General features: G+C 44.2%; 3 protein-coding genes and 1 long non-coding RNA gene across 7 annotated transcripts in view; 1 reads left to right on the top strand and 3 right to left on the bottom strand.

Moving 5' to 3' along the window:
* Positions 1-402: 402 nt before the first annotated feature.
* LOC146519338 (properdin-like) lies at positions 403-11,079 on the bottom strand. The gene is made up of 11 exons (XM_085156453.1): positions 10,861-11,079; positions 6,507-6,645; positions 6,199-6,368; positions 5,943-6,110; positions 3,545-3,754; positions 3,293-3,460; positions 2,760-2,951; positions 2,449-2,622; positions 2,181-2,375; positions 1,349-1,460; positions 403-793 (listed from the first exon to the last, which is right to left on the bottom strand). The coding sequence occupies exons 1-11, from the start codon at positions 10,913-10,915 to the stop codon at positions 664-666; spliced, it is 1,713 nt and encodes a 570-aa protein (XP_085012579.1). The 5' UTR covers positions 10,916-11,079; the 3' UTR covers positions 403-663.
* Positions 9,745-15,086, top strand: LOC146519337 (uncharacterized). The gene is made up of 2 exons (XR_014873648.1): positions 9,745-9,839; positions 9,965-15,086. It is a non-coding gene; the product is annotated as an uncharacterized LOC146519337 (long non-coding RNA).
* Positions 14,443-25,095, bottom strand: LOC146519336 (protein NLRC3-like). The gene is made up of 6 exons (XM_085156446.1): positions 24,981-25,095; positions 22,464-24,297; positions 20,308-20,481; positions 20,024-20,197; positions 17,937-17,983; positions 14,443-16,164 (listed from the first exon to the last, which is right to left on the bottom strand). The coding sequence occupies exons 1-6, from the start codon at positions 25,093-25,095 to the stop codon at positions 15,596-15,598; spliced, it is 2,913 nt and encodes a 970-aa protein (XP_085012572.1). The 3' UTR covers positions 14,443-15,595.
* Positions 25,070-26,743, bottom strand: part of LOC146519335 (serine/threonine-protein kinase WNK4-like) — a 30,643-nt gene continuing 28,969 nt past the window's right edge. For all 4 annotated transcript variants that reach the window (XM_085156440.1, XM_085156441.1, XM_085156443.1 and 1 more), the window contains one exon: positions 25,070-25,143. In XM_085156440.1, coding sequence (XP_085012566.1) covers positions 25,129-25,143 — 15 coding nt within the window. In that variant the 3' untranslated portion in view covers positions 25,070-25,128. The remainder of the gene's footprint in view (positions 25,144-26,743) is intronic.

Genomic DNA, 26,743 nt, shown 5'->3' with positions numbered 1-26,743 from the left:
ATGCAAACAAAGTGCATTGATGTGCTGATGCATGCTCAGGCATCCAGGTAAGGAAATCCCAAAATGATCAGAGGTGAAGACAATTTGGATATTGATCATAAACTTCATTCAGTGAGCTGTTTCAGTCATCACTGTTTAAGGCTGGAAACCTGCAGTCAGCTGAGACTGAAGGAGTCACCTGATGAAACGTTTCTCCCACTGGAAGCATCCAGATGAACAGAATCAACAGTAAAGGGTTAAAGTAAGTAAATGTGTGTTGCCATCAGTGATTGTGCAGTTATTGGTGTTTTCAGTCTGCTGTGGTGAAAGTGCCCCTCTCTGTTGCCGTGGTTACAGCATCAATGAGCTGGATCCAGCTCATCAGAGGCTTCGATCCTCCGTCATGACTCAAAATGACCAAAATAGACTTGAAATCATTTAATGAACCAAAACTTTCAGCACAGGTAAAACGAGCCAACATTTCACAACAGATTCGTGCGTCTTTGCTCCCATCAGCCACCTGGAAACCATTACAACAACTATCATCATCACAAACACGCCGCTCAAGTTTTGACTTCACAGGTCAAATCTATGACATCATCCTAATAACAGCAGCACAAGCTCCGCCTGCAGTCAGACGTCTGGACTGTTGGTACGAGGTTAGAGCTGATGTCATCGCCGTGGTTAGGCACAGGCGGGGATGTTGATGCAGGGCTCTCTCTGGTCCTGCTGCTCGCCGTCGGGCAACGGGCCGCAGTTGACTTTTGGTGTCCCGTAAAATGAAGCTTTCTCCGTCGAACGAGGAGGGTAAAAGCTGCAAACACAAACACACGTTGTAGTATTCGCAGAACAGCATCTGCAGTTTGACGCTAGTTTCACTGAAAAACCGTCGTACTTGGATTTATTTCACTTTCAACTGACGAGCTGAACCCGGAGAGCGCGGCTGCAGATGAACGTGTATTTTATTCAACGTGTGTAAACCTGCTTCTCCTGCCCTCACCTGTTTTTAACAGCCGAGTGCATCGTGTGAACACTGAATGAAAGTTAGTCTGACCAGCTCACGTGTACGTCAACCGCAGCGCAGCTACCATCCATGACGCTTTAGCTTTTTGTTATTGCTCTTCTTTAAATCTGCGTTTTAACAACGACCTGTGCACAGGTGATGTTAGCCCAGGTAGCATCTGTTACCTGACATCCGAGATGCCCTGGAGCTCACAGGTGGTTAAACTGTGGCTGCGACTATGAAAAAGGCTTCAGACTTTAAGGTTCTCACTGTGATGTTAAAATCTTAGCTCCCGACTGGATTTTTAACTGCACGACAGATTTGATTCGGTTTGCTGTGTCTTTGTTTTCCCGTCTGTAAACTGACTTGTAGCCGGTGTAATCAGGTTTGCAGATTCTCTTCCTGGACCGGACCGAGTTTTCGCCACAGGGTGGATCACAGAGACTCCACGGTGTCCAGGCCTCCCAGCGGCCGTTCACTGTAACACAGAAATGTGATGAGGAAGCAGCAACCTCCAAAAACTCGTGAAAACAAAGTTTTTGTGCCAAAAACTGATTTCCGGTATTTGCCAAAAAGTGATTGCTCGTATTTAAACGGCTATAAGTAACTTGTTGGGCTATAATATATGAAACAGATGTCAAATGCATCCCTCATGGATGACATAAAGTCATCTTGAGCCACAAACAACATTCGTGTAACAAGGTAGAAGCCGCAATCAGTTTTTGGCAGCGACTTTTACATAACCTTTATTTATGCAGTTTAAAAAAATCTCATTAACATTAAAAATGTCTTTTGTAAGAGTAAGTTGGCCAAGAGGACAGCAGAAAAGGCAGCAAATATTACAATAGTTCTGTAAAAATATTTAAAGTGGGGATAAAGGACCGGATTGGTTATAATGTAAGTACAATAACACAGAGTTGTAAAGATACTTGAAAAACTGATAATTTTTTAATTCTATATATAACCCCTTTGTAAACCCTGCTCACCGAAGTCTATTTATGAACATACGTAAAGATATTACACATAAAAAATACACAGAAACATTGGAAATCAGTTTTTGGCACAACACCGGTGAGCCACCGGGACCTGCAGTTCCTCTACTGGCCAGCAGAGGCTCCAGCAGTGAGGCCACACCGGTCTCCCATGTTACACGAGGTGTAGCTCAGCCTTTCTGTAGAAAGTCAACGTGTTCACTCACTGCTGCAGTCTTTGATGTGGTAGCACACTCGTCTCTCGGTCAGGTTGTCGCCTTCGCAGATGGACCCGTTATGAGCCCGATGGAGACACTCGCGCACTCGTGAATGGCTGCCGTGAGTCTTCTTACAGCGGATGTCTCGCCCGTCCGGGTACATACACGCGCCCCACTCGGACCACTCGGACCACACGCCGTCCACTGAAAACACAGAACGTGGACGTGAATCAGAAGCTTGCAGTCTTTGCCCTTCACCTGCGCTGAGGTACCACACCTGGACAGTGGAGTTTGGTTGAGCAGATCTGTGTTTGACGGGCTTCTCCCAGACATGGACTTCCACCATGCTGAGGGGCGGGGCTGTCACATCTCCTGACTGATACCTGAAGTCCCAGCCCACAGGTGACAGGACAGGAACTGAAGGGCGACCATGACCCCCAACTTCCATTCACTGATGGAGAGATTGTTTTAAAAAAGTTGGGAAAACCGGTTGTTGTCTTTGTGTTGCCTCCAGGGGGCGCTACTGACTCCTTTTGTTTACTCAGAGTCATAAAGGACTTGTGCAGGTAGGGAAACACACAGGTGTACCTGGGCAGAAGGGCAGGTGGTCGCAGCTCTCTGTCTGCTGGCTGTCACCTTGACAGTTTTGACCAGGTGGGTTGGATGAAGGGGCGGGGTTAGAACAGGAGCGCTGGCGAGTCCTTCTAATGGCTGTGCTCGATGGGATGCAGGAACCTGAACACTCGCCCCAGCTCGACCACCCAGACCAGAACCCGTCAACTGTTAGAGACGCAGACGCTAACGCTAACTGTGTCCAGGAGAGGCGGCATGCGGATAAAACTTTAAATAACTTTAATAAAAAGAAAATATGACCTCATTTTGAATGTTTTCTATTGTGAATAAAATGCGTGTTAATGATTTTTGTAAATCCTTCTGTTGTTATTTACATTTTACACAGCGTCAGCTTTTGTTTTAAAAGATCAAAATAGATCAGGAGCATTAAACACAGCATCATAACATCAGCTAACAGGGATCAGCGTGGACGAGACGCAGCAGGGAGACTTTCAGCAGCAGCGTCACTGAACGTGTTGCAAGGCTCCAGGTGTGTGTCAGTGCGTTACCTGGACATGGACTCTCACAAATCTTGCTCTGAGTGCTCGACCCTTCGCAGACTTTGCCTCCATATCGAGGGGCAGGGCTATCACATTTCCTTTCTGCCAGCTGAAGCCCCACCCCGCAGGAGACTGAGCATGGCCCGAATGGAGCCCACGCGCCCCAGCTGCCGTCCTCTGCAGAGACAGCCAATAAGAGCTCAGATAATTTGATAATTTTGACCTTTTTCGGATCACGTCACGAGTTGGTGCCTCTCTCACCTGCACAGTTGGGGAGCTCGCTACAGTGCTGCACCTGTAACGTGTCTCCAGGGCAACTGTTGCCAGGTGGCGATGTGCTGTCTGACGGGGTGGGGTTAGAGCAGGAGCGATGTCGCACCCTGGAGGGAACGATGACATCGCCATCTGATTTAGCGATGCACGTAGCAGAACAATGAGACCAGCCAAACCAGCTGGACCAACCACCGTGGACTGGAACGCACAGATGAGACAGAGAGACAGGTGACAGGTGGGAACTGAGTATCGGAAAGACTTTACTGAACCGCTTTAAAAGTAACACACACCACTTACCTGCAGTGTTGGGTAAGTTACTTTAAAATAGTAACTTAGTTACATTACTAGTTACTTCTATCAAAAGTAACTCAGTTACTTCAAGTTACTCGTTACTTTCAAAGTAACTAGTTACTAGGGAAAGTAACTTTGGTTTTACTCAGAATTCTCTTGTTAATGTGTTGCTTCCATAACTTTGCCAGTCTTCTAGCTTGCTTACTTGCCTCAGTGCACTGTGCCACCTACCAATAGAAAGGAAAAGATAATGTGCATATTTCCACGAGAGAAATCCCACGCCTGGACCGTCATTGACTGCTGCCATGATTCTAGCCTACGTCACAGCGTCATGTGCGCCTTTTACATCCAACACAAAAACTGAAGTCGTGGTGCTTTGATTGTACTCAGAACTCAGAAATTCTGCCTTCTGAACAGGAAGATGTAGGTAACAGCAGACTGCAGATGAGCTGCATACAGGGCTGGACTGGGACAAAAAATCGTCCCGGGCATTTTGACTAGAGACCGGCCCGCCATTATAGGAAAAATCATAAAGTCTTTGAATGAAAACAAACACTGTTGTGACAGTGATGTACACTGTTCTGATGGTATATATGCATCAATCTATCAATCGTTTGTTGTAAGATTCAGATAATTATTTTTTAAAAGCGAGACATTTTAAATGAGAATAAGAAAGAAAAGTATTTCTTATTGAGGTGAAAAGGAACAATTTGTCCCATAATTCAGCTACAATGAAAAAGACACAAAGCTGAAGTTATTCTGTGTCTTTGCTGCACAGCTGCCTCTTCTTCTTTCATTCTCCCCCCTCCCTCTCCCGTTTCTACTTCAATCATGAAAACTGATCAATGATCAGCTGATCGGCTCTTTTGTTTGTTTATCGGTCACTTTGCGCCAGAAAGAGGAAACCAGCCGATGTCGCGTTAAACAACAGCAGCACGTTTAAGCTTGATCAGCTGTTGTTAGTATTTAATATTACTTTCTAGTATCAGCTGATGTTTGCTGGAGCCACAGCTGTAAAGCTGCTGGTCATGATGTCGGTTTGGTTATCTGGTGAGAGGGAAACATGAAGATGAAACCAGGAGACGTCCTTACTGAATCATCAGAGCTGAGCAGGTGATGGAGAAACAGGTTTACCTTTTAGGTGACATGAATGAGCTGAAGGGAAGTTATGAACTGTTTCTGAGAGACAGATAACCCCAGGATCCTTTTTTTATGTAGCTGACAGCTGGTAACTGTGCAGGTGTGGATCTAGCAAAGTTTTGCCAGGGGGGGCAGGTAGGGCATTAACAGGGAGAGGTGGGCACAAAGAAATACTTTTCTTTCTTATTCTCATTTAAAATGTCTCGCTTTTAATAAATAATTATCTGAATCTTACAACAAAGGATTGATAGATTGATGCATATATACCATCAAAACAGTGTACATCACTGTCACAACAGCGTTTGTTTTCATTCAAAGGCTTTATGATTTTTCCTATAATGGTGGGCCGGTCTCTAGTCAAAATGCCCGGGACGATTTTTTTGTCCCAGTCCAGCCCTGTATGCAGCTCATCTGCAGTCTGCTGTTACCTACATCTTCCTAGTCAGAAGGCAGAATTTCCGAGTTCTGAGTACAATCAAAGCACCACGACTTCAGTTTTTGTGTTGGATGTAAAAGGCGCACATGACGCTGTGACGTAGGCTAGAATCATGGCAGCAGTCAATGACGGTCCAGGCGTGGGATTTCTCTCGTGGAAATATGCACATTATCTTTTCCTTTCTATTGGTAGGTGGCACAGTGCACTGTGGCAAGTAAGCAAGCTAGAAGACTGGCAAAGTTATGGAAGCAACACATTAACAAGAGAATTCTGAGTAAAACCAAAGTTACTTTCCCTAGTAACTAGTTACTTTGAAAGTAACGAGTAACTTGAAGTAACTGAGTTACTTTTGGTAGAAGTAACTAGTAATGTAACTAAGTTACTAATTTAAAGTAACTTACCCAACACTGGTCCCAACACTGCTTACCTGTGACCTTTATCAGAAACACACCTGTCCCCCCCAAAACTCAACACAAAGAAGCCTGTGAACCCTGAGAGCATGAATGACATGACTGTTACCTGGACAGGTGTTTTCAGCTGCACAGCTCTCTGTTTCCTCTGAAGGGCCGCTGCAAGCCATGCGACACTGAGGAGGACTGGAGCATTCTCGCGTTCGCTTCCTGACTCCGACGCCTCCACAGGTGACTGAGCATGGAGACCAGCCGAGCCACGAGCTCCACCCCTCATCTACACACGCGCACACACACACACACACACACAGGTAATTAGCCCATTCAAACACAACGTGTATGTCTCTGCGTGTTTCTGTGTGTACCGTCGCAGCAGACGCCACTGCAGGGTTCAGTCTGCAGTTTTTCAGAAAGTGGAGCATTCTCGCACTCTGATTGGTCGATACCGAAGCACTTCCTGCTTCTCTGCCTCACTCCCTGCCCACACAGCACGTTGCACAGTGACCATGACGACCAAGGAGACCACTTGAGGAGACTGAACACGCAACAGACACACAACAGACACACAACACAGTGTTGGTGGAGGAGCAGTTATCAGCAGTTTTTACTGTGTGTGTGTGTGTGTATGTGTGTGTGTCTGTGTGTGTGTGTGTGTGTGTGTGTGTGTACTCACCCACAGGACTCACACTGTCCGTCTGTTTCCATGTAACCATAGTTTGGGTTCTGACAGCAGTCGTCTTCGTCCACCTCACCGATCTCCTCATCACACTCACCTGAGTTCAGGTCGAAGCGTGCGAAACACCTCACACAGTCTGCACACACACACACACACACACACACACAGACACAGAGAAAGATGAATAACGCACACACCTTTGAGTTCTTAGCCATCGTTATGAGGCATTTTTGCCTCATGCTCTGTTATTATTGAGCAGAAATTATATTTTTTTAAATATTTTAAAATCAACCACGAATCAGAGAAAACAGGAGAAACTTTGTGTCCACTCAGATCAATCTAACACAACATCCTGTAAGAGTCACTCAGACTCATATTTGGAGTCAAATCTCAGACGTCTCGTCCTGTAGTTTTATTTTAAATACGGGGTCTTTATGGTTTACAGCAGGGGTGTCCAAACTTTTTTCACTGAGGGCCACATACATAAAAATATTGGAGGGGGTGGGCCACTTACTAGAAATTAGGTATATAACCTTAACTTTAGTGTATTAAAGTTAGAAAAATCACTTAAAAGTGGTCGAATATATTACATTGTTGAATATAATTAAAGACAAAACTGCCTTCATCACAGCTTTCCATAAATGGATCTTTATTGATTTATTCAGAAAAAGCTTTGGTAGCTCATTCTCAGAACAGCAGCCTCAGATTTCTTCTTAGACAGAAGATTTACAGCACAGAGAAAAAACAATAAAGGGGAAAATGGGACGGGCACATTTCAAGTTTGTTATTTAAGTTATTAGGCTTAGCAACACACCTATTAACGTTCGTTTGAAACCGTTATCAACATTAACAGACTGAACTGGACTTAATAACAGGAGTGCATATAATTTTAGTAAATTATTCTGGTGAGTATCAGCTGCGCTGGGTATGTAAATCGGGCCATCCAGCCGCGGTGCTGATCGTACGCCACTCGTGCCAAAAATCCGGACAAATGTCACTTGATCAAGGAGCAAATCTGCATCAGGTGAGATCAGCTGACTTTGCGTGTGCGTGCTCTGTGCACAGCGGTGTGTACTCTGTGTGTTAACAAGAAAAGCGCATATAAGAAAGTGGTGCGCAAAAACAGGGTAGTGACAGATTTGATGCGCATTACTGATATTTGAAGCATGTGTACCTGCACATTAACACATGGGTACTGTGGAATATATTTTTTACTCACCTAAAGTGCTCGTGCTCTCGTCCACTCCCCGCAAAAAAAATAGCAGCTGTGCAGTGTCTGTGGCATCGGTGCTCTCATCGCATGCGATGGAGTAAAAATCAAAAGCACAGCTGACAAGTCTTCAACAACTGGATTTCTGGACATGCTGACGTTGTTGAAGTCCTGCACTTTTTCCGGGCACATTATTTCGGTGACTTTAACGAGGCCGTGTTTTATGAGGTCTCCATCTGAAAAAGGCGTGCCATGTCTTGCGATGAGTTGGGCGACCTCATAGCTGGCTATTGTAGCCTTTTCCTGGACCTTTTGAGCACGAAAAAAATACTGTTGCTGACCCCGCAGGAGAGCTACCCTTTGCTTTAATTTCTGCTCTCGCTCAGCACCAGTGTAGGATGCATAGGCCTAATGTTTGGTTTCATAATGACGTCGTACATTATACTCTTTCATAACTGCCATAATTTCAGTGCAGATCAAACAGACACACTTCCCCTTGAATTCTTTGAAGAAATATTCACTCTCCCACCATGTCTGAAATTTTCTGCATTCACTTTCTACCTTTCGCTTCTTTGGTTCTGCCATGTTTGGTAACTTGGGGTAAATTTCTTCTGTGATTGTCCTTTTTGGTGGAGCAACTGCCTTGATCGACAGTAGCTCCCCCTGGTGTTAAAACTAAGAAGTGCAATACACTCAAGCAAAAGTTGAAGTGCGGGCCATATTCTATTCTATTTATAAAGTTACTTGCGGGCCAATTAAAAATGGATTGCGGGCCGCAGTTGGCCCGCGGGCCGGAGTTTGGACACCCCTGGTTTACGGGGACATTTGGTCCTCAAACCTTCAACAAAGGGTTTTGTGATTTATTCAGATCACATCTTTGGCTTCATTTTGGAATCAAGGTTAAGGGAGATTGAAAGCAATGCGAGCAGTGCTTGTGATCACACCCTGCCACAGTGAACGTGACCTCAGGCCTGTTTGCAGCCATCCTTCAGCTTACTGCCCTCTAGTGGCGTCTGTTGGAAACAGGCACGACTGTTTGACTGGTTGAAATCTGTTTCTGACGATTTCACTGGCGTGCTGGTGTAAACGGTGTCTGCAGCTGGTCGAGCTGATCGTTTAAACATACGTGATTAACTTCTGCTCTGAGTTATAATCTGATTAATTAACTGATCTGTTATTGTATATATGTTTGTACAGGATATTGTATTTGTTTTAAATGTTATATACTTATGTGGTACATGCTGGATAAATAAAGGACCAATAATAATAATAAAAACAATCCAGCATCAGTGTTTATCATCAGATACATTTTCTCCTAATAACCAACCTGTGATGTATAAGAGTGCACTGTTAGATAACATCAGTAAGGAAAGCCTGCTGCACATGTGCAGGTCGCGTCTCCGCTCGAGCCGTCTGCTTCATTTCATGCTTTATTTGATTTATCAGTCTTTGTTTGTCTTTGTGTGTTTGTGTGTGAGTGTGTGTGTGTGTGTGTGGGGGGGGATGTCGACATAGGGGAAAGTTCGTTTTTGCTTCTGGTGAAAGTTGCACAATTTTCAGGCTCACTTCCAAAAACAGACGCGAACGAAGCACAAAGACAGTTTAATGTTCGTCTCACAGAGTCGTTGATGTCCGTCTGCTAACCTGGAGGATCGTTGCTGAGTGACAATACGACAAAGTGACGATTAAAACACACTCAGTGTGTGTGTGTGTGTGTGTGTGTGTGTGTGTGTGTTTGTTCAGGTTGATTATTTACAGGTTTAGATCTGATCTCCTGAACCAACAACTCTACACTTTGACTGTTTTCCACAGAAAACACCCGAACCTGCTACAAGCCGCTGTGGTCCTTGTGTGAAGTACTTCCACTTAAAGTACTTTTACTCTGTAGTGGAGTACTTTTACTCCACTACAGAGTAAAGTCCTGCAGTTGAAAACTTGATTCAGTAGACGTGTGAAGCAGTAAGAGTAGTCACTGAGCACTAAAGCTGAATGTTTTTTCTGTTTATTTCACGTAAAACCATCTCAGTCCTCTCGACAGCGTCCAGACCCAGGAGGACGTCCAGGCTGGACAAACGTCACACGTGTGTTGTAGTACAACACTGAAATACTTCACACCAACGGTAACTTTTACCATGACTGCTGTGAATGAACACGGGCTTCACGGTCGTGATTGTTTCAAGTTTTTATGATTAGACAGATTTATTCAGTGCATGTAACTCGTCCATCATCTGCTTTGGCACCACAGGATTGGGAGTCTATCCAGAGTATCCAGATCCCAGGTAGACGCAGGTGTTTGGAGGACCCGTGCACATGAACCCAGGACCCCATTCCTGTGAGGTGATGGTGCAGGTTAAGAGTCTTGGTGTCATCCTCGACAGCCCTCTGTCCTTCACAGCACAGATAAATAATATCACTCGGTCTTCCCACTTTCATCTCCGTAATATTAACCGCCTTCGTCCCTCACTCACTCCACACAGTACCGCTATGCTCGTCACATCTCGTTTAGATTACTGTAATTCTCTTCTCTATGGTTTGCCTCATGAATCTCTCCATCAACTGCAGTTGGTTCAAAACACAGCTGCTCGTATTATTTCCAGAACTAGATCCACTGAACATATAACAGCTGTCCTTAAACAGCTCCATTGGCTCCCAGTTCACCTCCATGTCAAGTTCAAGATCCTGCTTCTCACTTTCAAAGCGCTTCATAACCTCGCTCCTCCATATTTATCTGATCTTCATACTCACTCCATCGTACACGCCGCTCTTCTTCAGCTTCCCTTCTGTCTGCTCCGCCTGCTCGCCTGACTACCACGAAACTCAGAGCCCACACTTTGGATGCACCTCCACCAGATCTCCAGACCACCAACTCTCTCAATAAGTTTTAAATCACGTCTTAAAACCATCTAGAATTTCATACCTTCATCGTGATCCATAGTTGTTTTTATTGTGTTACACCAATGTAAGGAAACCTTGAGGATCTTTAAAGGCGCTTCTAAATAAAATGTATTAATATTATTATTAGCACCTCCATGTTGTCAACTATGATTCACTGTCAGTTAAAATGATACAAAAGCATCACAGAGCGACGCAGAGTCACATCTGCTGAGCAGGTTTACAGGGAAAGCTCCACGTCTGACTCACCTGAACGCGGCGCAGCGAGCAGCACCAGCACCAGCAGACCCCTCAGACCCTCCATCGTCCTTCTTCTGCAGCACAGAAGTGAAACTTAACTCCAGCTGTGCCCATGTGACTGCTTCCAGCTCGGGTCCTCCCTCTGACCCTCCTCTGACTGGAACTGCAGGGCGCCGCACGATGAACCGTCACAGCTGCAGGCGGCGAGGTCAGCGCTGGTTAATGGGTACTCAAGTGTTTCAGGGTCTTCAAGATGTCAGTCAAAAGTCAGCGTAACGTCCTCGCAAAGGACAAAAACAAGTGCGTGTGTGTGTGAGTAAATACAGATTTTCTCTTGACATGAGGCAACTGCTTATCTGATGACACCACCCACACCACCCACCCCCACCCATGTTGGTGTTGGTCACTGAAAACCTAAAACCCTCAACAGACCTTACAAACCTGTTCAGTGAAGCCAAGTTTATGTCTAAATGTAGATAAAAGTGATCTGTAATTTTATAGTATATCAAATGTATTTCAAACGACTGCAGCACACAGACACACAAATGTGTCTTTGATGTAAACACCAGCCGGGTCAGAGGTCATGAGGGGAGGGCCGACTCCCTGTGTGAAAGCTGTTAACAGAGACAGTGGTTCACTCTCAGCCAGAACAGCGATTTGAGCTGATTTCATCAAACAAACAAAGAAAGAAACGGACATTTGAGATGAGAGCAAGCAGCAGAAACGTTAGTGGTGCTTTTTTCATCGTCGGTGTGATTGCTCTTTAAAAACAGTCAGATGGGATCATTTAACTTTCTTTCTGTCACATTTCTCAGATAAAAGGCTGAATAACTGACGTTAAAATACAGTCGACTTCTGCAGCGCTGTGAAACTGCAGTTGTTTCATCGTTCCACAGTGAGGCGCTGCAGCCCACACACATAAAGTTATATGAAAGAATACATGTTGTGGAGATCATGGGGTGATCCTCTTTGGGCTCTCGTCTCTGAGGGGCCTCTAGATGCCTGGGCCCTGGATCTCCTCCATACCTGCTGCTAACCGCGGGGGCGGGGCTCCCCACACCTACTATTACACACTTACGTGGAGAAACCTTTTGAATAGTACCGTGCTCACGCACACAGAGACGCTCTGTCTTGGGTCGCTGGCTCTATCGTGTAGCATCAGTCCTGTGTGCTGCTCAGTAACATTCAGTATTTATTATTATTATTGGTGCTTATGTTGGTGCATATCCTAACCTTAATTACTGGGGAGAATAATGATGCTCATAGTGAGTAAGAAGTAAACTGAGTGGATTTTTTGGACAGAGATTCACATTTGTGGTGGTCAGAGGGCCCGGTGATGCCAGTGTCCATCACCTGTGTGTGAATGTGTGTGTGAATGGGTGGATGACTGGTTGTGTAAAGCGCTATACAAATACAGGCCATGTGGAGCCTTATTATTGGGCATGTGGAGCCTTATTATTGGGCACGCGGAGCCTTATTATTGGGCACGTGGAGCCTTATTATTGGGCATGTGGAGCCTTATTATTGGGCATGTGGAGCCTTATTATTGGGCATGTGGAGCCTTATTATTGGGCATGTGGAGCCTTATTATTGGGCATGCTTATCAGGGCTTCCTGGAGTTCACCTGGTGTCAGTGGCGAATCCAGTGCCATTGCTTGAGTGTCTAATAATTTTGGAGGAGTTATGTTGTCTAAAAACTGATCAATTTCCTTTTTAGATGGTTTATTTGTGGTGAATACAACGTTTTATAGAAATCCCTGAAAATGTTGTTTATTTGTTTCGGTTGTGTTCCCAGATGAATCTTGAACAGCACATATAGTTGTTTTTTCTTTATTTATTTTTAGCTGGTTTGCTGGAAATTGACCGGATTTATTACCATGTTCATAATTTTGTGAGCGTAGTCTTTGTACTGAGAATTTTGTTTTTTTTATCAATTATCTCATTTAATTCTAGTTTTGTTTTGCGTATTTTGTTCAGTGTTTCCTGATCTTGGTGGGACGCGTAGGCTTCTTCTAGTGATTTGATGTTTTTTCTAATTCCTGAATATTTTTGTTTTCTTCTTTCTTTTTATGTGATGAGAAAGAAATTATTTTACCTCTCATCACAGCTTTCCCTGCTTCCCATAGAACAGAAGCTGATGTTCCGGGAGTGTCATTATAGTCAGCAGCAGTGCTGTTGTGCGTTGCAGAGTTTTCATTTAACTTGGTTTTCTGTGAAATGCTTCCATATTTTTTTAAATGTCCATTTCCATTTTCTTCTGTCCGTCTGTTTTGTCATGGCCGCACACCAAGGGTTAATTTATCAGCAGTCGAGCGGTTTCAGTTTCGTCATGAGCAAAAACAGGACTCTTTAAAGGCTCCTGTGTGCGCTGTCATTACTGCAGCTTTCACTTCTTTATCTCATTGTGCCACTTCCTGTTACACACAGTGGGGTTTGTGTAGCACTTAATTAATTACAAAGTTTATATAGCAGCTAATATCATACTCTAACCAAGCAACATGGCCTGAGCCTCTTTTAGCATTAATGGTTCTTTTAATAAATGTAGCCTGTAGGGAGGTATGGGGTCTTCACACCCCCCCGTTCTCTGCTGGCCATTGGGGCGGGGGGGCTCAGAGGAGGTGTTGGCCGTCCGACTGGGATCTGGGACGTGGGGCCTCCCTGCTGCTGCGGAGCCGGGTGGTCTGCTTGCCTCCACCCCGGGGGAAAGGGTAACATCTCCTGGGTCTAGGTGCCGTTTCCCCCTCTGGGGGCGAGGATACCTGGACCCGGGGTATAGAGTATGTTTGGGGAGTGTGATTGTGTGTCCATTTGTGTCTATCTTTACGTTGGGTGAGTGTTGAGTATTTGTATATGTGTGCATGAGGGTGGGAAGGCATGTTTGTGTCTGTGTCTATATGTCAGGTGGGGTCTTAGACTCCACCTCTCTGGGAACTCCCAGGCCCTCCAAAGGCCTATCTCCCCTCACCACACTCCCTGCCGGTGACTGATGCCTTCAGGGGTCGTTGTGTTGATGGTTCTTGGTGTCCGAGGCTGGGCGCTCAGGTATGTACCAGCTCACTCCCGGTGGCTACTTGGTGGGGCCTGGCGCCTGTTGCTCAGTCAGGCCTCTTCCGGGGCAAAGAGGGCCGTCGGGCAAACTAACAGTCACACTACTTGAATGAAAGAGTAATAAGAATATATTTTATACAATAATAAATAAAATAATATATAATATGTAATCCCAATGATAGCTGCTTTAACAGTGGTACAGGTAAGCAGTAGAGTAGATATAAGATATCCATCCATTATTAGTATATTCTTATTACACTTTGCACTATAGGAGGGACACAGGGACCAGTGAAGTTTAGTGACTGCTTTGTGATTGTTGAGTAGCCTGATGGCCAGTGAAGCTATTTTGTGTTGGTCCTGCTTTTGATGCTCCTGTAGCTTCTTACACAACGCAGCAAGCTAAAGCGGTGACCTGAGAGGGATCTGTGATGCAGCTTCTTTATGACTGTGCTAAAGGCTGCTTGTTTTTTCATTCAGATCTCGCTCTAGTCCTTCAGAGTAAACAGCAAATGTTTTGCAGTTCAAGGCACATCAATACCCATGTGTTTTAGTGTTTAACAAAGGTGCCCTCCTTTTGTCAGGCTCTTGTGTGTTTCACAACAGAGCCCAACAAAGGTTTGTAAGAATATTGAAAGCAGAGCTGTAGTTTATGAAGAGCAGTCTGACTGGGGTCCCTGTGAGCTTTGAGTGGTTTATAGCAGCATGGAGGGCAATGAAATGGCACCATGAGTGGATCTGTGTGCAAACTGACGTGGATCAAAGTCACAAGGAATGTGTGTTATGTCTTCTGCCCTGAAGGCAGAGTTGCTGGCTGAACTTCACATATCATCCATGTTTCTTGTTTGGATAAAACATAGATGTGTTTATCAGCTGTGACGTTGTCCATACATAACTTGATGTTTGATAGTTCAGTGTCTGTGTGGTCCTGCAGGTCCTGGATTCTCTGTGGCACTGAAGCAGTCCTGCAAATGAGTGACTGATCTTTCTGTGCCGAGTCTGTGCAGGCTTCACCGCTCTTGAGTTTGATCTGATTAGTTTGTTTTTTTTAAGTGTTTATTGAAGTTATGCATAAAATAAAACGTACAGTATTTGATGGCTTCCTTTGTTCTAAGACTCATATGTACAGTAGTCTGGACGCCATCACTTCAAGTACTTTTCCTTCACGCAGGTATGAAAAAAAGAGAAAGAGAAGGAAAACACAAAACAAACAGATGTACAGGCAGATACAGTTTGTAACTCTATCCATCCAGAGAGAGGGCAACTGAAAAGCCAACACACTCAAATACATATGAAGTCCATGAAACCAGCTTGTGTGTACTACAGGAGAAGTAATAACACGTGATCAATGCTGAACCTGTGAGAACTGCAGTATGATTATTTCTACGTTTTATTACAAACAAACTCTTTGCCCCACATTCAGCCTTCAGTTTGTTTCCACAGTTTTTAATGGATTTTGCTGTTTCCTGTGTTCTTAGGATGTTTCCTTGGCTTTATACAGCTTATAAGCCCTTTGTCAAGGATGGGCAAAGGGCTTATAAGCTGTATACTCTCTATTCCCAATATTGTGCATTACTCTGAGAAGAACTGGCAGCTTTTCCAACTCTTGTTAAAAAAAACAAAAATGCATTACTATGATTGTTATTTGTTCTGTTTAAAGTGCACGACCTTGACTGATTCATCATTTACACTCATCCTCCTACAGCTTGCACAGAGACACTGAGGACTGGATGTTAAACATCAGGTTAAAGCCCAGCCTGGAGTCACAGCCAAAGCCTGCATACAAAGGCTCGGTGAAGGTGGTGTTGAAGGTGTGAAGGTGGATCAGACTGTCACAGGAGACTCTGTAGAAGGACACGATGCCGGCAGGATAGTCTACATACACTGCTATTCTCTTAGAGAAAGAGGATAAGGATGAGGAAGGGAAGTACATCTCTTTCCCTTGGTTGTTGTGGCAGACAGCGTAGCGGTCAAGAAAGCAGCTCAGACTCCAAGACTGATCATTTCCTCCAAACCTGCTTCGAGGGCTGTTGCCTTTTCTTTTGATTCCTCTGTAGCTCACACATATGTCCACTAGTCCCCTCCACTCCACCTCCCAGTAACAGCGACCGCTCAGTTCATTTTCACACAGAAGCTGGGGCCAACTGTCGAACCTGTCTGGATGATTCGGATATAACTGAAAGTCTGAGGCTGTCACCGTCATGTTGTTGTGGGACAATCTGAGGGCTCGGCTTGCTGTGTTTGGGTCTATCTGCAGCTCGCAGGCATCTGATGGAGACAAAGAACACAGCAAATCACATTAACTGGTTTCATTTCTGTTAACAGCATGCAGGCAAATATTCCAAGATCTTTAAAAAACATACAGTTGATCATGAACTGTTAATTCATGAACCTGAGTGGATCTGACGGAGGTTGTACTGCACTGGGACAGCAAACGGTTTGTGAGGTTGGGAGAATGTTCCTCATTAGGTTCTGTGCTGGGTCCAAAACTACTCATTAGGTATCGATATATCAAAATTAGTTTTATTTGCAGATGGCACAAATAAAAACCTAATGGAGCTGCAGGAGATGGTTCAGAAATGTGCATCAAAAAACCTGGTGCGCCAGGAACAAAGTACCACTGAATCCAAACATCATTGAGTGTTATTTGGGAGTTCTCAAAGACAGCCACAAGTGCAGATTCACATGAATGGATCCTTTTCCTGTAACAGGTGTAGGCTGCTGGGGGATTCCCATGATGCACTGGGTGTTTCATCTTCACTCAGTGGGGGTGTCCAAATTCACGGGCTGCTTCCTCCTGAGGCCGCATTTGTGGGCCGATTGCGTCACAGCAACGCGACGAAGGCTGTCCAAATTGTTGGACTCTTCTGAATGCAGCCGACAAATGCGTCCTCCTCTTCCCCGAATTTGAAGGATGGGTCGGGTGTGTCCTTCGTGGCCTACCATATCCCAGAATTCATAGCGCGGCCCAGCCAAACTCCAGTTTCCAACAATGGTGGCCGCTGCTTAGTTTTAATATTACTCTTATTATTCTTTCTGGGTCACGAAATAAACTTTTAACATATTTTCAGGTGACAATGTAGCCGTGTAAACATCAAATATCTGCTCAGTTTATCAGGATATCACATATTTGCAAAAGTGCTCCGAGGTTTTCGCAGGCGTCTGTTCGATAGCTAGATGGGAAGTCAATGGTCACTAGAGCCGCCGAGAATGGCAAACCCCCAGCACATCATTTTCAGATCACCGCTGTCTTTGGCTACTCAGGTTAAGCATGATATATAAGTCACTTAGAAAACTTAAACATGTTATTGTTTGGCTTTTTTCAGTGTTTTATTTGTTTGTGAGTAAATCGGTTCGGCTGAGATCAAAGTTCTAGTTTTCACACAGCTGACTAAACGTCAAACAGAAAACTGATTAAACAGAAGTGTGAGACGGTCGAGAGTTTACTCCAGTGTCCTGTTATATTTTAGATAGCAAGGAGCAGACGGCGAGTTAATTTAACTCCACCGAGACAGCGGTGACGCAGATCTGAAGGCTAGACCGTCCAATTTCACAGCCGTTTACTTCCGGCCTACCCGACCTTCTGAGGACCCGGCCCACGTAGACCGCGAAGGCCGGGTCCTCAGGAGGATGCAGCCCATGAATTTGGACACGACCGCTATGTATTAACAGACCTCTCTGCATTGAATCATATCTGTTATTAATCTCTGTCTCTCTTCCACAGCATGTCTTTATCCTGTCTTCCTTCTCTCACCCCAACCAGTCACAGCAGATGGCCCCGCCCCTCCCTGAGCCTGGTTCTGCTGGAGGCTTCTTCCTGTTAAAAGGGAGTTTTTCCTTCCCACTGTCACCAAAGTGCTGCTCATAGGGCACTCTGTGATAGTTGGGATTTTCTGTTTTCTTTGTATTATTGTAGTTTTTTTAACATTACAGTATAAAGCACCTTGGGCATTTCCTGGTAGATAAATAAAATTGAATTCAATTGTTTTTTATATATTTTTTCTGTGACATGTCAGAATAAGCTGAGTAAAATCACTTACACTTCTTTAAGCCCGGTTTCAGCCTCTGCTCTCCACCATGGTCCAATCTGCATAACAAAGCAGCCATTTACAGATGCAGTTATGAACTGTTGTCTACTTGATGATAACATATCAGAACTCTTGGTTTCAATTTCAATTTATTTATGTATTTATGTAGCACTCTTCACAGGATAAAAACCACAAAGTGCTTCACAGTAATATAAAAACAGATATACATAAAACAGCACAAATCTAATTAAACGGCAATCGATATGCAACATTATCTCATTACCGGGTTTTTAGTGCATGCTGGGTAAGTTCCTGTAAGCTGCTGTGATGTGGGCAGGCATGTTCTTTGGAGCCTTTTTCCTCTTTCTTTCTCTCTAAAGACTCTCTCTGGGTTTCAAAGGTGAGAAGTCAACTCTCCACACCCACTACCAGATTGTTAAATGGAGAAACCTTTTGAATGCAAGCGCAATCACGCACACAGCTGTGTGCACACAGGTGTTCAGACACACTATCTTCCTTGGCTGCTGCCTCTAAGCATACCGTGCGTGGTTGGTCTTGTGTGCTGGTCAGTAACATTAAATATTTATTATTTATTGTTACTTATACTTATCTAGATGTTACTGTGGTCTCCCTGTTGTGTTGTTCTCTTTTTGCTTGTTTCTTTTTTTCCTTCCAGCTGATTTTTCTCTCTGCCCCTCTTCCTCTCTCCTTTTCTCGAACTTGTCTTGTCTACATCTTTCCTATTATCCCCCATCATGTCTGTTCCGATTGTAATAACTAATTAACTAAACAACTAACTAAAAATATAATAATATAATTAACCAATAATAATAAAGATCAATCACGTAGACCAGTATGGCAAAGCTGTAGTGATCCACTTGGAAACATAAATCCGCTGGGCAATAATAATTCTGATTGCTGCCAAACGAGACATGAAGTACAAATAATTTATTGTAAGAACAATTTTCAGCTATCTGTTCTTTACTTGTTTGTTTAAACCTGCTGCTAAACAAACTGCAGGTCAGAAGCAGGTCATCTGATCACAGCCTGTACAGTAAGAAAATCTACTCAAGCTCTATTTTCCCTTAACCTTGCAGCTGATTTTAGGTTCCCACTGAATCCACTGTAACCCCTGACTGTGCGCATTTTCCTGTCAATATATAAAAAAAGATTTTTTTTTCCTTTAAAAATAATTTAAAAAGTGGCGCAGCTCGTATATATATTACCTGTAATTGGATGTCCATGCCATAACTTGATGAAGTATTTTGAATTTTTCAAAAGCAGTTTGTTAAACTCACAGCTGAACATCACACTGCTGCAATAAGAAGAACAAAGCTCTCCAGATTATATTAACTGATAAAAGTTTACGCTTCTGTGGAATCAGTTTGCATTGTTAATGTCTTTTGCAGTATTACAGCCTTTAAGATTATCATGGATTCATGTTTACTTCGGGTTGGCTGGGATAAACGTGGAATATTTTACTGCAGTCACAGGAATCGTTCTACGGGATGACAGCAGCTAAATATAAGAAAATAAGAGGGATTTGATTTTATTGGCAGATTTATTAAGCAGGGCAAATTATTGTGATGCCACAGGTGATCTACTAACTTTCTCCTGAATTTCTCCACAATTTAATGGCTCATAAATCCACAAACCAGAACAGGGAGAGTGTTGGGCCCATTAATCACAATAATAACTCAGGTTGTACACATGTTTCTCTCAAAAACAGTGCAGCAATTTAGATAAATGAGAGGAAGCTGAAGTTCTTCTGGCAGAACTCTGCGGGCATGTGCAAAGGGTCCTGAGGATTGAGACTCAGGTGGAGAGCTGCATTTATTCAGAGGAGAGCTGCATTAGTGCAAACTATGTGTCAAACAGCTGACCTGTATGAAAACTGCAGTCCCGTTACTGTTATCTTACCACAATTGTAAATGCGCAGATTGCTGTTAGGACTTGCATATTGCAATATTAAATCTAACACAGCAACATGAATTCATTAATAGCAGCTTTGTCACTGACATTTGCTAAACTAGGGACCTTTGGCATCCACCGTATGTAAAGATCAGCACACGTCTGCTTCTCGTTCTTTCAGAGCATACCTGAGAGTGTCCAGTCTCCAGTTTGGATCATTCAGTCGAGCAGACAGCACATCTGCTGCCGTGTCACCTGGATGATTGTAGCTCAGGTCCAGCTCTCTCATATGTGAAGGGTTGGTGCACAGAGCCGAGGCCAGACAAGCACAGCCGTCCTCTGTGACCATGCAGCCTGACAGCCTGAAAATCATGAATAACATTTAATTTTTAAGCTGAAGAATTAAAAAAAATGTATTATCAAAAATCTGCAAAGAATAGTTTTGTTTTGTTTTTTGATCATAATGACTAACTTGAGAATCTCAAGTATACAATGTGGACTCCGCAGTCCAGTGGACAGTAGTGTCACTCCTGAATCCTGGAGATCGTTGTTACTCATGTCCAGCTCTCTCAAACTGGAGGACTGGGAGCTGAGAACTGAAGACAGAGCTTCACAGCTTCTCCATGACAGCTTGCAGCCACTCAGCCTGATGACAAACAAAACTTAAACACTTAAAACATTCAAATAATTTCTGCTTTTGTGACCACGAGTCACACCGCTTCATTTTAAAATAGTCCGACTAGAGCAGCTACATATGCATTTTTAAGAAGTGGATATCTGCACTGTTGATGGTTCAATACACAAATCCAGCCTCACTGAGTCACAAGCTCGCACACTCATAGTGTTACTCTGTTCCCAAATGGGAATGTTCAATCTGGAAGAATCTTCAATATAAAATCTGTGCCAAATCAAGCATGTAGGTCTATGACCCACATATCTGCAACCTTCCTTCTTATCAAACATCCTTGAAAGAGTAGTTGTCAAACAGCTAACAGATCATCTGCAGAGGAATGGTTTATTTGAAGAGTTTCAGTCAGGTTTCAGAGTTCATCATAGCACAGAAACAGCTTTAGTGAAGGTTACAAATGATCTTCTTATGGCCTCTGACAGTGGACTCATCTCTGTGCTTGTCCTTCTTGACCTCAGTGCAGCGTTCGATACTGTCGACCATAATATCCTATTAGAGCGATTAGAACATGCTGTAGGTATTACAGGTACTGTGCTGCAGTGGTTTGTATCATATCTATCTAATAGACTCCAGTTTGTGCATGTAAATGGAGAGTCCTCTTCACACTGAGGTTAATTATGGAGTTCCACAGGGTTCAGTGCTAGGACCAATTCTGTTTACATTATACATGCTTCCCTTAGGCAGCATCATTAGAAGACATAGCATACATTTACACTGCTATGCAGATGACACCCAGCTCTATCTGTCCATGAAGCCAGATAACACACACCAATGAGTTAAACTGCAGGAATGTCTTAAAGACATAAAGACCTGGATGGCCACTAACTTTCTGCTTCTTAATTCAGATCAAACTGAGGTCATTGTACTCGGCCCTGAAAAGCTTAGAAATATGGTATCTAACCAGATTCTTACTCTGGATGGCATTACCTTGGCCTCCAGTAACACTGTGAGGAACCTTGGAGTCATTTTTGACCAGGACATGTCCTTCAACGCACATATTAAACAAATATGTAAGACTGCTTTCTTCCATTTGTGCAACATCTCTAAAGTTAGAAATATCCTGTCTCAGAGTGACGCTGAAAAACTAGTTCATGCATTTATTACTTCCAGGCTGGACGACTGTAATTCATTATTATCAGGAAGTCCTAAAAACTCCCTGAAAAGCCTTCAGCTAATCCAAAATGCTGCAGCAAGAGTCCTGACAGGGACTAGAAAGAGAGAGCAGATTTCTCCTGTTTTGGCTTCCTGTTAAATCCAGAATTCAAAATCTTTAAAATGTTAAAGATTCCCATGATTCAGTGAGTGTTTCTTCTTGACTCACTATGTGTTAACAGACCTCTGGGGATCGTGGCTCAAGAGTTGGGAGTTCGTCTATCTAATTGGAAGGTTGCTGGTTCGAGCCCCGGCTTGGACAGTCTCGTCATTGTGTCCTTGGGCAAGACACTTCACCCGTTTCCTACTGGTGGTGGTCAGAATGTCCGTCAGCCTCGCCTCTGTCAGTGCGCCCCAGGATGGCTGTGCCATCACGTGAGGGTGGATGACTGGATGTGTAAAGCGCTGTACAAATACAGGCCATTTCCTCTCTGCACTGAATCGTACTTGTTATTAATCTCTGGCTCTCTTCCACAGCATGTTTTATCATCTTACTTTATGTGAGAAACACCCACTGTAGGCTTTCAGCAAGATATAAAACTGACATATTCTGTATTTACAGCAGCAAAGATACCAGAAGCATGATGATCGAGAGAGCTCAGAAGAGAGCAAAATAATCTAGAGGCAGAAACAGATCTGTTGGCCTTTTTGTTATTGGACTAGTAAATAACATCATCTTGCTTGCTGTGACTTATAATGTCGACTCTGTAAGGTCTGTAAGCTGGTTTGTTTGGGAGAAGTAACATTATATTTGGTTTCGTGGGTGACTCACTTATCCATGAACTTACAGAAGTTTCCTGGAGGTTCTGATCACTGGCAGCAGCCTCAGAAGAGCCTCCTCCGAAGCACAGTACCTCTGCAGGTCAAACACATCCAGATGTTTTTCTGAGGACAGTAATATGAAGAGAAGTGTCGACCACTGAGCGGGGGACAGTTTATCTTTGCAGAGACTTCCTGAACTCAGGTATCGTTGGACCTCCTCCACCAGAGAACGATCGTTCAGCTCATTCAGGCAGTGGAACAGAAGGATGCTTTGTTCTGGACCAGGATTCTTCCTGATCCTCTTCTTCACATACAGGATTGCTTTTTGATTGTTATGTGAGCTGCTTCTAGTTTGTGTCAGCAGGTCTTGTAGGAGAGTCTGATTGGTCGGCAGTGACAGACCGAGCAGAAAGCGAGCAAACAAATCCAGGTGACCGTTTGGGCTCTTTAACGCTGTCTTGACTGCATTTTTTTGGACGTTCAGAGCCGTAGAAGAGTTTGATTTACCGAAACACATGAACAGACTTTGCACGGTGAGTCGGGGGACAGGCATCACATTTCTGTTGTGGCTAAACAGTGATATGGTCACGTAAACTGCAGCTAGGAACTGATGAATGCTTTGGTGAGTAAAGCTGAAGATGTTCTTCTGGTCCTGTTCCTTCCTTTGTCCACAAACCTGCTTGAAGATCTTTGTGAACAGTCCTGCGCACTTGGACGCTGCTCTGACGTGAATGCCGCTGCAGCTCAGCTCCTCCTCAGTAAAGATGGCGTTTCCTCTCAGCAGCTGGTGAAAAGCTAGTTCAGCCAATGACATAATGTACCGAATGCACTTTTCTGGGACTTGCTTCTGCTTTGTGTGGTTAATCTCGACCATCAGGAAGTGGATGTACATCTCAGTCAGGGTGTTGGGCAGCTCTCGTCCCTCGCTGGTTTCCAGCACATCCTCCAGAACTGCAGCTGTGATCCAGCAGAAGACTGGGATGTGGCACATGATGTGTAGTCCCTGGGATGTGCTGATGTGGGCGACCATCCTGTTGGCCTGCTCCGCATCTGTGAATCTCTTTCTGAAGTAGTCCTCCTTCTGAGGGTCAGTGAACCCTCTGACCTCCGTCACGCTGTGGACGTACTGAGGGGGGATTCGATTGGCTGCTGCAGGTCGTGTGGTTATCCAGAGGCGAGCAGAGGGAAGCAGTTTGCCCCTGATAAGGTTGGTCAGCAGCACTTCTACTCCGGCTGACTTTGTTACGTCAGTGGACTTCTCTGTTCTTCCTGTGAAGTCGAGCTGAAGGCGGCTTTGATCCAGTCCATCAAACACAAACAGAAGTCTGAACTCACTCGTGTCTCTGGAGTTCTGTGAACTTGTGAAAATGTCATCTAAAGTCTCTTCTTTGATGCCACTGGCTGAGAAATATGGGATGCATGTATGGATGAGCTCTGCCAGGCTGAATGTTTCTCCTTTCCATAAACCCATCTGCTGGCAGTCAAAGGGGAAGATCAGATGTAAGTCCTGATTGGTTCTTTTTTCAGCCCAGTCCAACAAAAACTTCTTAACAAGGGAGGATTTGCCAATTCCTGCTATCCCGCTGGTCAGCACTGTCCTCACAGCCGTGCCCTCACCAGAAAACAGCTGGAAGAGGTCACCGGGTTCAACCACCCTCTCTGACTCGAGGTCAGCCAGTCTGACCTCCTGTTGTGAGTCTGTGGTCCGTGTCTCTGTAATAAACAGCTCTGGGGTCACGTCATACAAACGCTCCTCGTTCTGCTTCTCCTGAGCACACCTGAAGATGTTCTGGAGCTCAGACTGCAGCGTGACTTGGTACGATGTTTCAGGAGGCGGAGCTTCTGGCATGCATCTCACATCTGTGGGGAGCAAAGACACGAAAAGTCTGCTGTGGGAAACACAACAACCTGTTTGTGCGCATGCAGCCTCTCACAGTTTACAGTCATCCTTTAAACTTTGTTAACCTTTTTACCTCTTTTGTGTTTCTTTGTTTGCGTTATTTAGTTATATTTTGTAACTTTGTAATAAATAGTATTGTTTATGTAGCTTAGCTAGCTGCTCTTCTTACTGTCTCAGAGCAACTGAGACCCCAGGATTTCCTCATTAAAGAGTTCTGATTCAGATATTTCCTGTAACATCTCTGTGGTGGGAGTCTGAGCTGAAAGACACTCTCGAGTCTCCTGAAGACGGGTTGGACTCTGTGAGAGGTGCAGGTGCAAATACTCCTCCCAGCTTGATGTCTGTATGCTGTTGATGCTTCAGAGGGTTGTTTCTCATAGTACTATACTGTACCAACAGGGCACTTCTCCCTCAGGCTGTCTGTTGGTTCCAGAGTTCAGCTTCCCAAACTGGAAGCTCCTGGTTCTACAGCACATAGTTGGGCTGGGTCAGGTGACCCTGAATCCTCTCTTAGTTGTGCTGCAGTAGCTCCAGACTAAGTATGTATGTATATGTGTGTGAGTGTGTGAGATATTTTAATGTGGAGTTCAGTTTGCCTGCTTCAGAAGCCGTGTCAGCTGACTGACCTGCTTCCACGACTCACCTTCAGGTCCTGAGTCAGATAAACTTTCCACCTGATCCTTTGTTTCCATCTCCTTAAAAGTCTCGCTGTCTCCCAGCTCCTCCAACGCTTCCACCAACTCTGTTGGTGCTGCCATCCTTGGTCCTGTCAGGAATCAGGAGATTTATCTTCAGACGTAGCACATCTGTACCCGTGAACATGTGGATCAATGAGAATAAAACAAACCCACGAGTTAGACACGGTCCACTTCAGACGGCTTTACAGTTTTTAATCTGTTCAGTGTAATAATGAACAAACCACACGTGTGTCTCACAGGTGGTTTTAGTGTCAGTTTCACAGAAGAAATGAGAAGTTTCACCTCTGTCGACGTCAGACGTAATCCAGACAGATCAATGCCACATTTTGTGCCAGTTGAACATCAGTTTAATAAGTTCTTTAAAGCAAAATATGACCTTTCATTACCTGCTCGTGTTTTTGGTTTATATTGAGGAGATGCTGAAATAGACTATTGCACTTTCAGAAGGTTACTAAGTGAGACGTGAGAGAGAAATAACCTGAGGAAGCTGTGTGGGAGTCATGATAATAACAGGTTCTTCCTTTATTACCTCCTTTAGTAAGAAGGTAATAATAATGTTGGGACACAACTTGATATTTCATCATTTGTACAAATTTTTTTTTAACATAACAAAGTGATGTTAATCATATAAATGTTCAATAGCAATGTTACGCTGTGCAGCAGGCAGGATGTAGGAAATGCAGGACTCAGCACGCTAAGGTCTCTTAAAGCTGCAGATTTATTCGCTGCGAAAACTTGAATGCAAGATATAAGAAACAAAACATAATGACCGAGAGCTCGGAGACCAGGAACTAAGAGAACAGAAACTAGAAAACTAGGAACTGACGAGAAAACAAACACGGAGACCGGCAGCATGGAGGAAACATCCAGCAGAGACGGTACGAACAGGGGAACAGCTGGAAACACAGCTGGGACTAATCAGAGCCGGTTAATGAGACACATGATGAGACACAGGAAACAAGATCATCAAAGTAAAACAGGAAACACAAGAGACACCCACAAAGACACAGAATGACACTTACTGAGCACAAAACAGAAACCAGGAGACTAAAACTGATAAAACCACAGGCTAACACAGAAACACTGGTAACCAACCCAGGACACAAAAACTGTGTTTCATGCTGTGACCTGTTGTTGAGTCACTGACTGTGAACATCGCAGTAAGAAATGACAGTAACTTGTAAGGTCTCCGAACCCAAAGTGAGTCTCAGGTGCTTTATAATTCAGTCTGCATCAGTCAGTTGTTGGAATTAATGGAAATGTTGATTTGAACCACAGCCAGCATCCAGCCACAGGCAGCTCACTAAGACACATGAAACAGGCAAGGACACAGAGGGACGATTACGAGAAGACACAGGGTAAAGATGTCAATAACTACAAGTAATATAAAAAGTGTTATAAGTATAATAAGTGTTAAATACATACATAAGAGAAGACCGGCGAACCAGACAGACATGGTGGCGTGACTGGGGAGATAGAGAGGACTGAGCCCAGCAGCTGAGGACGTCCCACAGAGACGAGACTGGGAACACACTGGAAATGTAAGGGAACTAACGCACAACTCATCTGTGGAGCACCTTCTCACCACTACAGCACATTTACAACGCGCAGGTCAGGAACAGGGCACAGGACACGATCAAGGACCCACCCACAGCACACCCTGTCCACACTCCTGCCATCCAGCAGACACTACAGGGGTGTGAAAGCA

This window comes from Neolamprologus multifasciatus, chromosome 4 (genome assembly GCF_963576455.1).
Source record: "Neolamprologus multifasciatus chromosome 4, fNeoMul1.2, whole genome shotgun sequence".
NCBI lineage: Eukaryota > Metazoa > Chordata > Actinopteri > Cichliformes > Cichlidae > Neolamprologus > Neolamprologus multifasciatus.
The sequence above is the reverse complement of the archived record's forward strand: the minus strand, read 5'-3'. Positions and strand labels throughout refer to the sequence as shown.

Excerpts from the sequence above, each read along its gene's own strand:
- LOC146519338 (XM_085156453.1), bottom strand. The coding sequence starts at position 10,915 with ATGGAGGGTCTGAGGGGTCTGCTGGTGCTGGTGCTGCTCGCTGCGCCG. Across the intron at positions 2,376-2,448 it reads AACCAAACTCCACTGTCCAG|TGGACGGCGTGTGGTCCGAG; the intron begins GTGTGGTACCTC and ends CTGTGTTTTCAG. Across the intron at positions 1,461-2,180 it reads CCACATCAAAGACTGCAGCA|TGAACGGCCGCTGGGAGGCC; the intron begins GTGAGTGAACAC and ends TCTGTGTTACAG.
- LOC146519336 (XM_085156446.1), bottom strand. The coding sequence starts at position 25,095 with ATGGCAGCACCAACAGAGTTGGTGGAAGCGTTGGAGGAGCTGGGAGAC. Across the intron at positions 20,482-22,463 it reads AGAACCTCCAGGAAACTTCT|GCTGAGTGGCTGCAAGCTGT; the intron begins GTAAGTTCATGG and ends GTTTGTCATCAG. Across the intron at positions 16,165-17,936 it reads GAAACCGGGCTTAAAGAAGT|ATGCCTGCGAGCTGCAGATA; the intron begins GTAAGTGATTTT and ends TGTCTCCATCAG.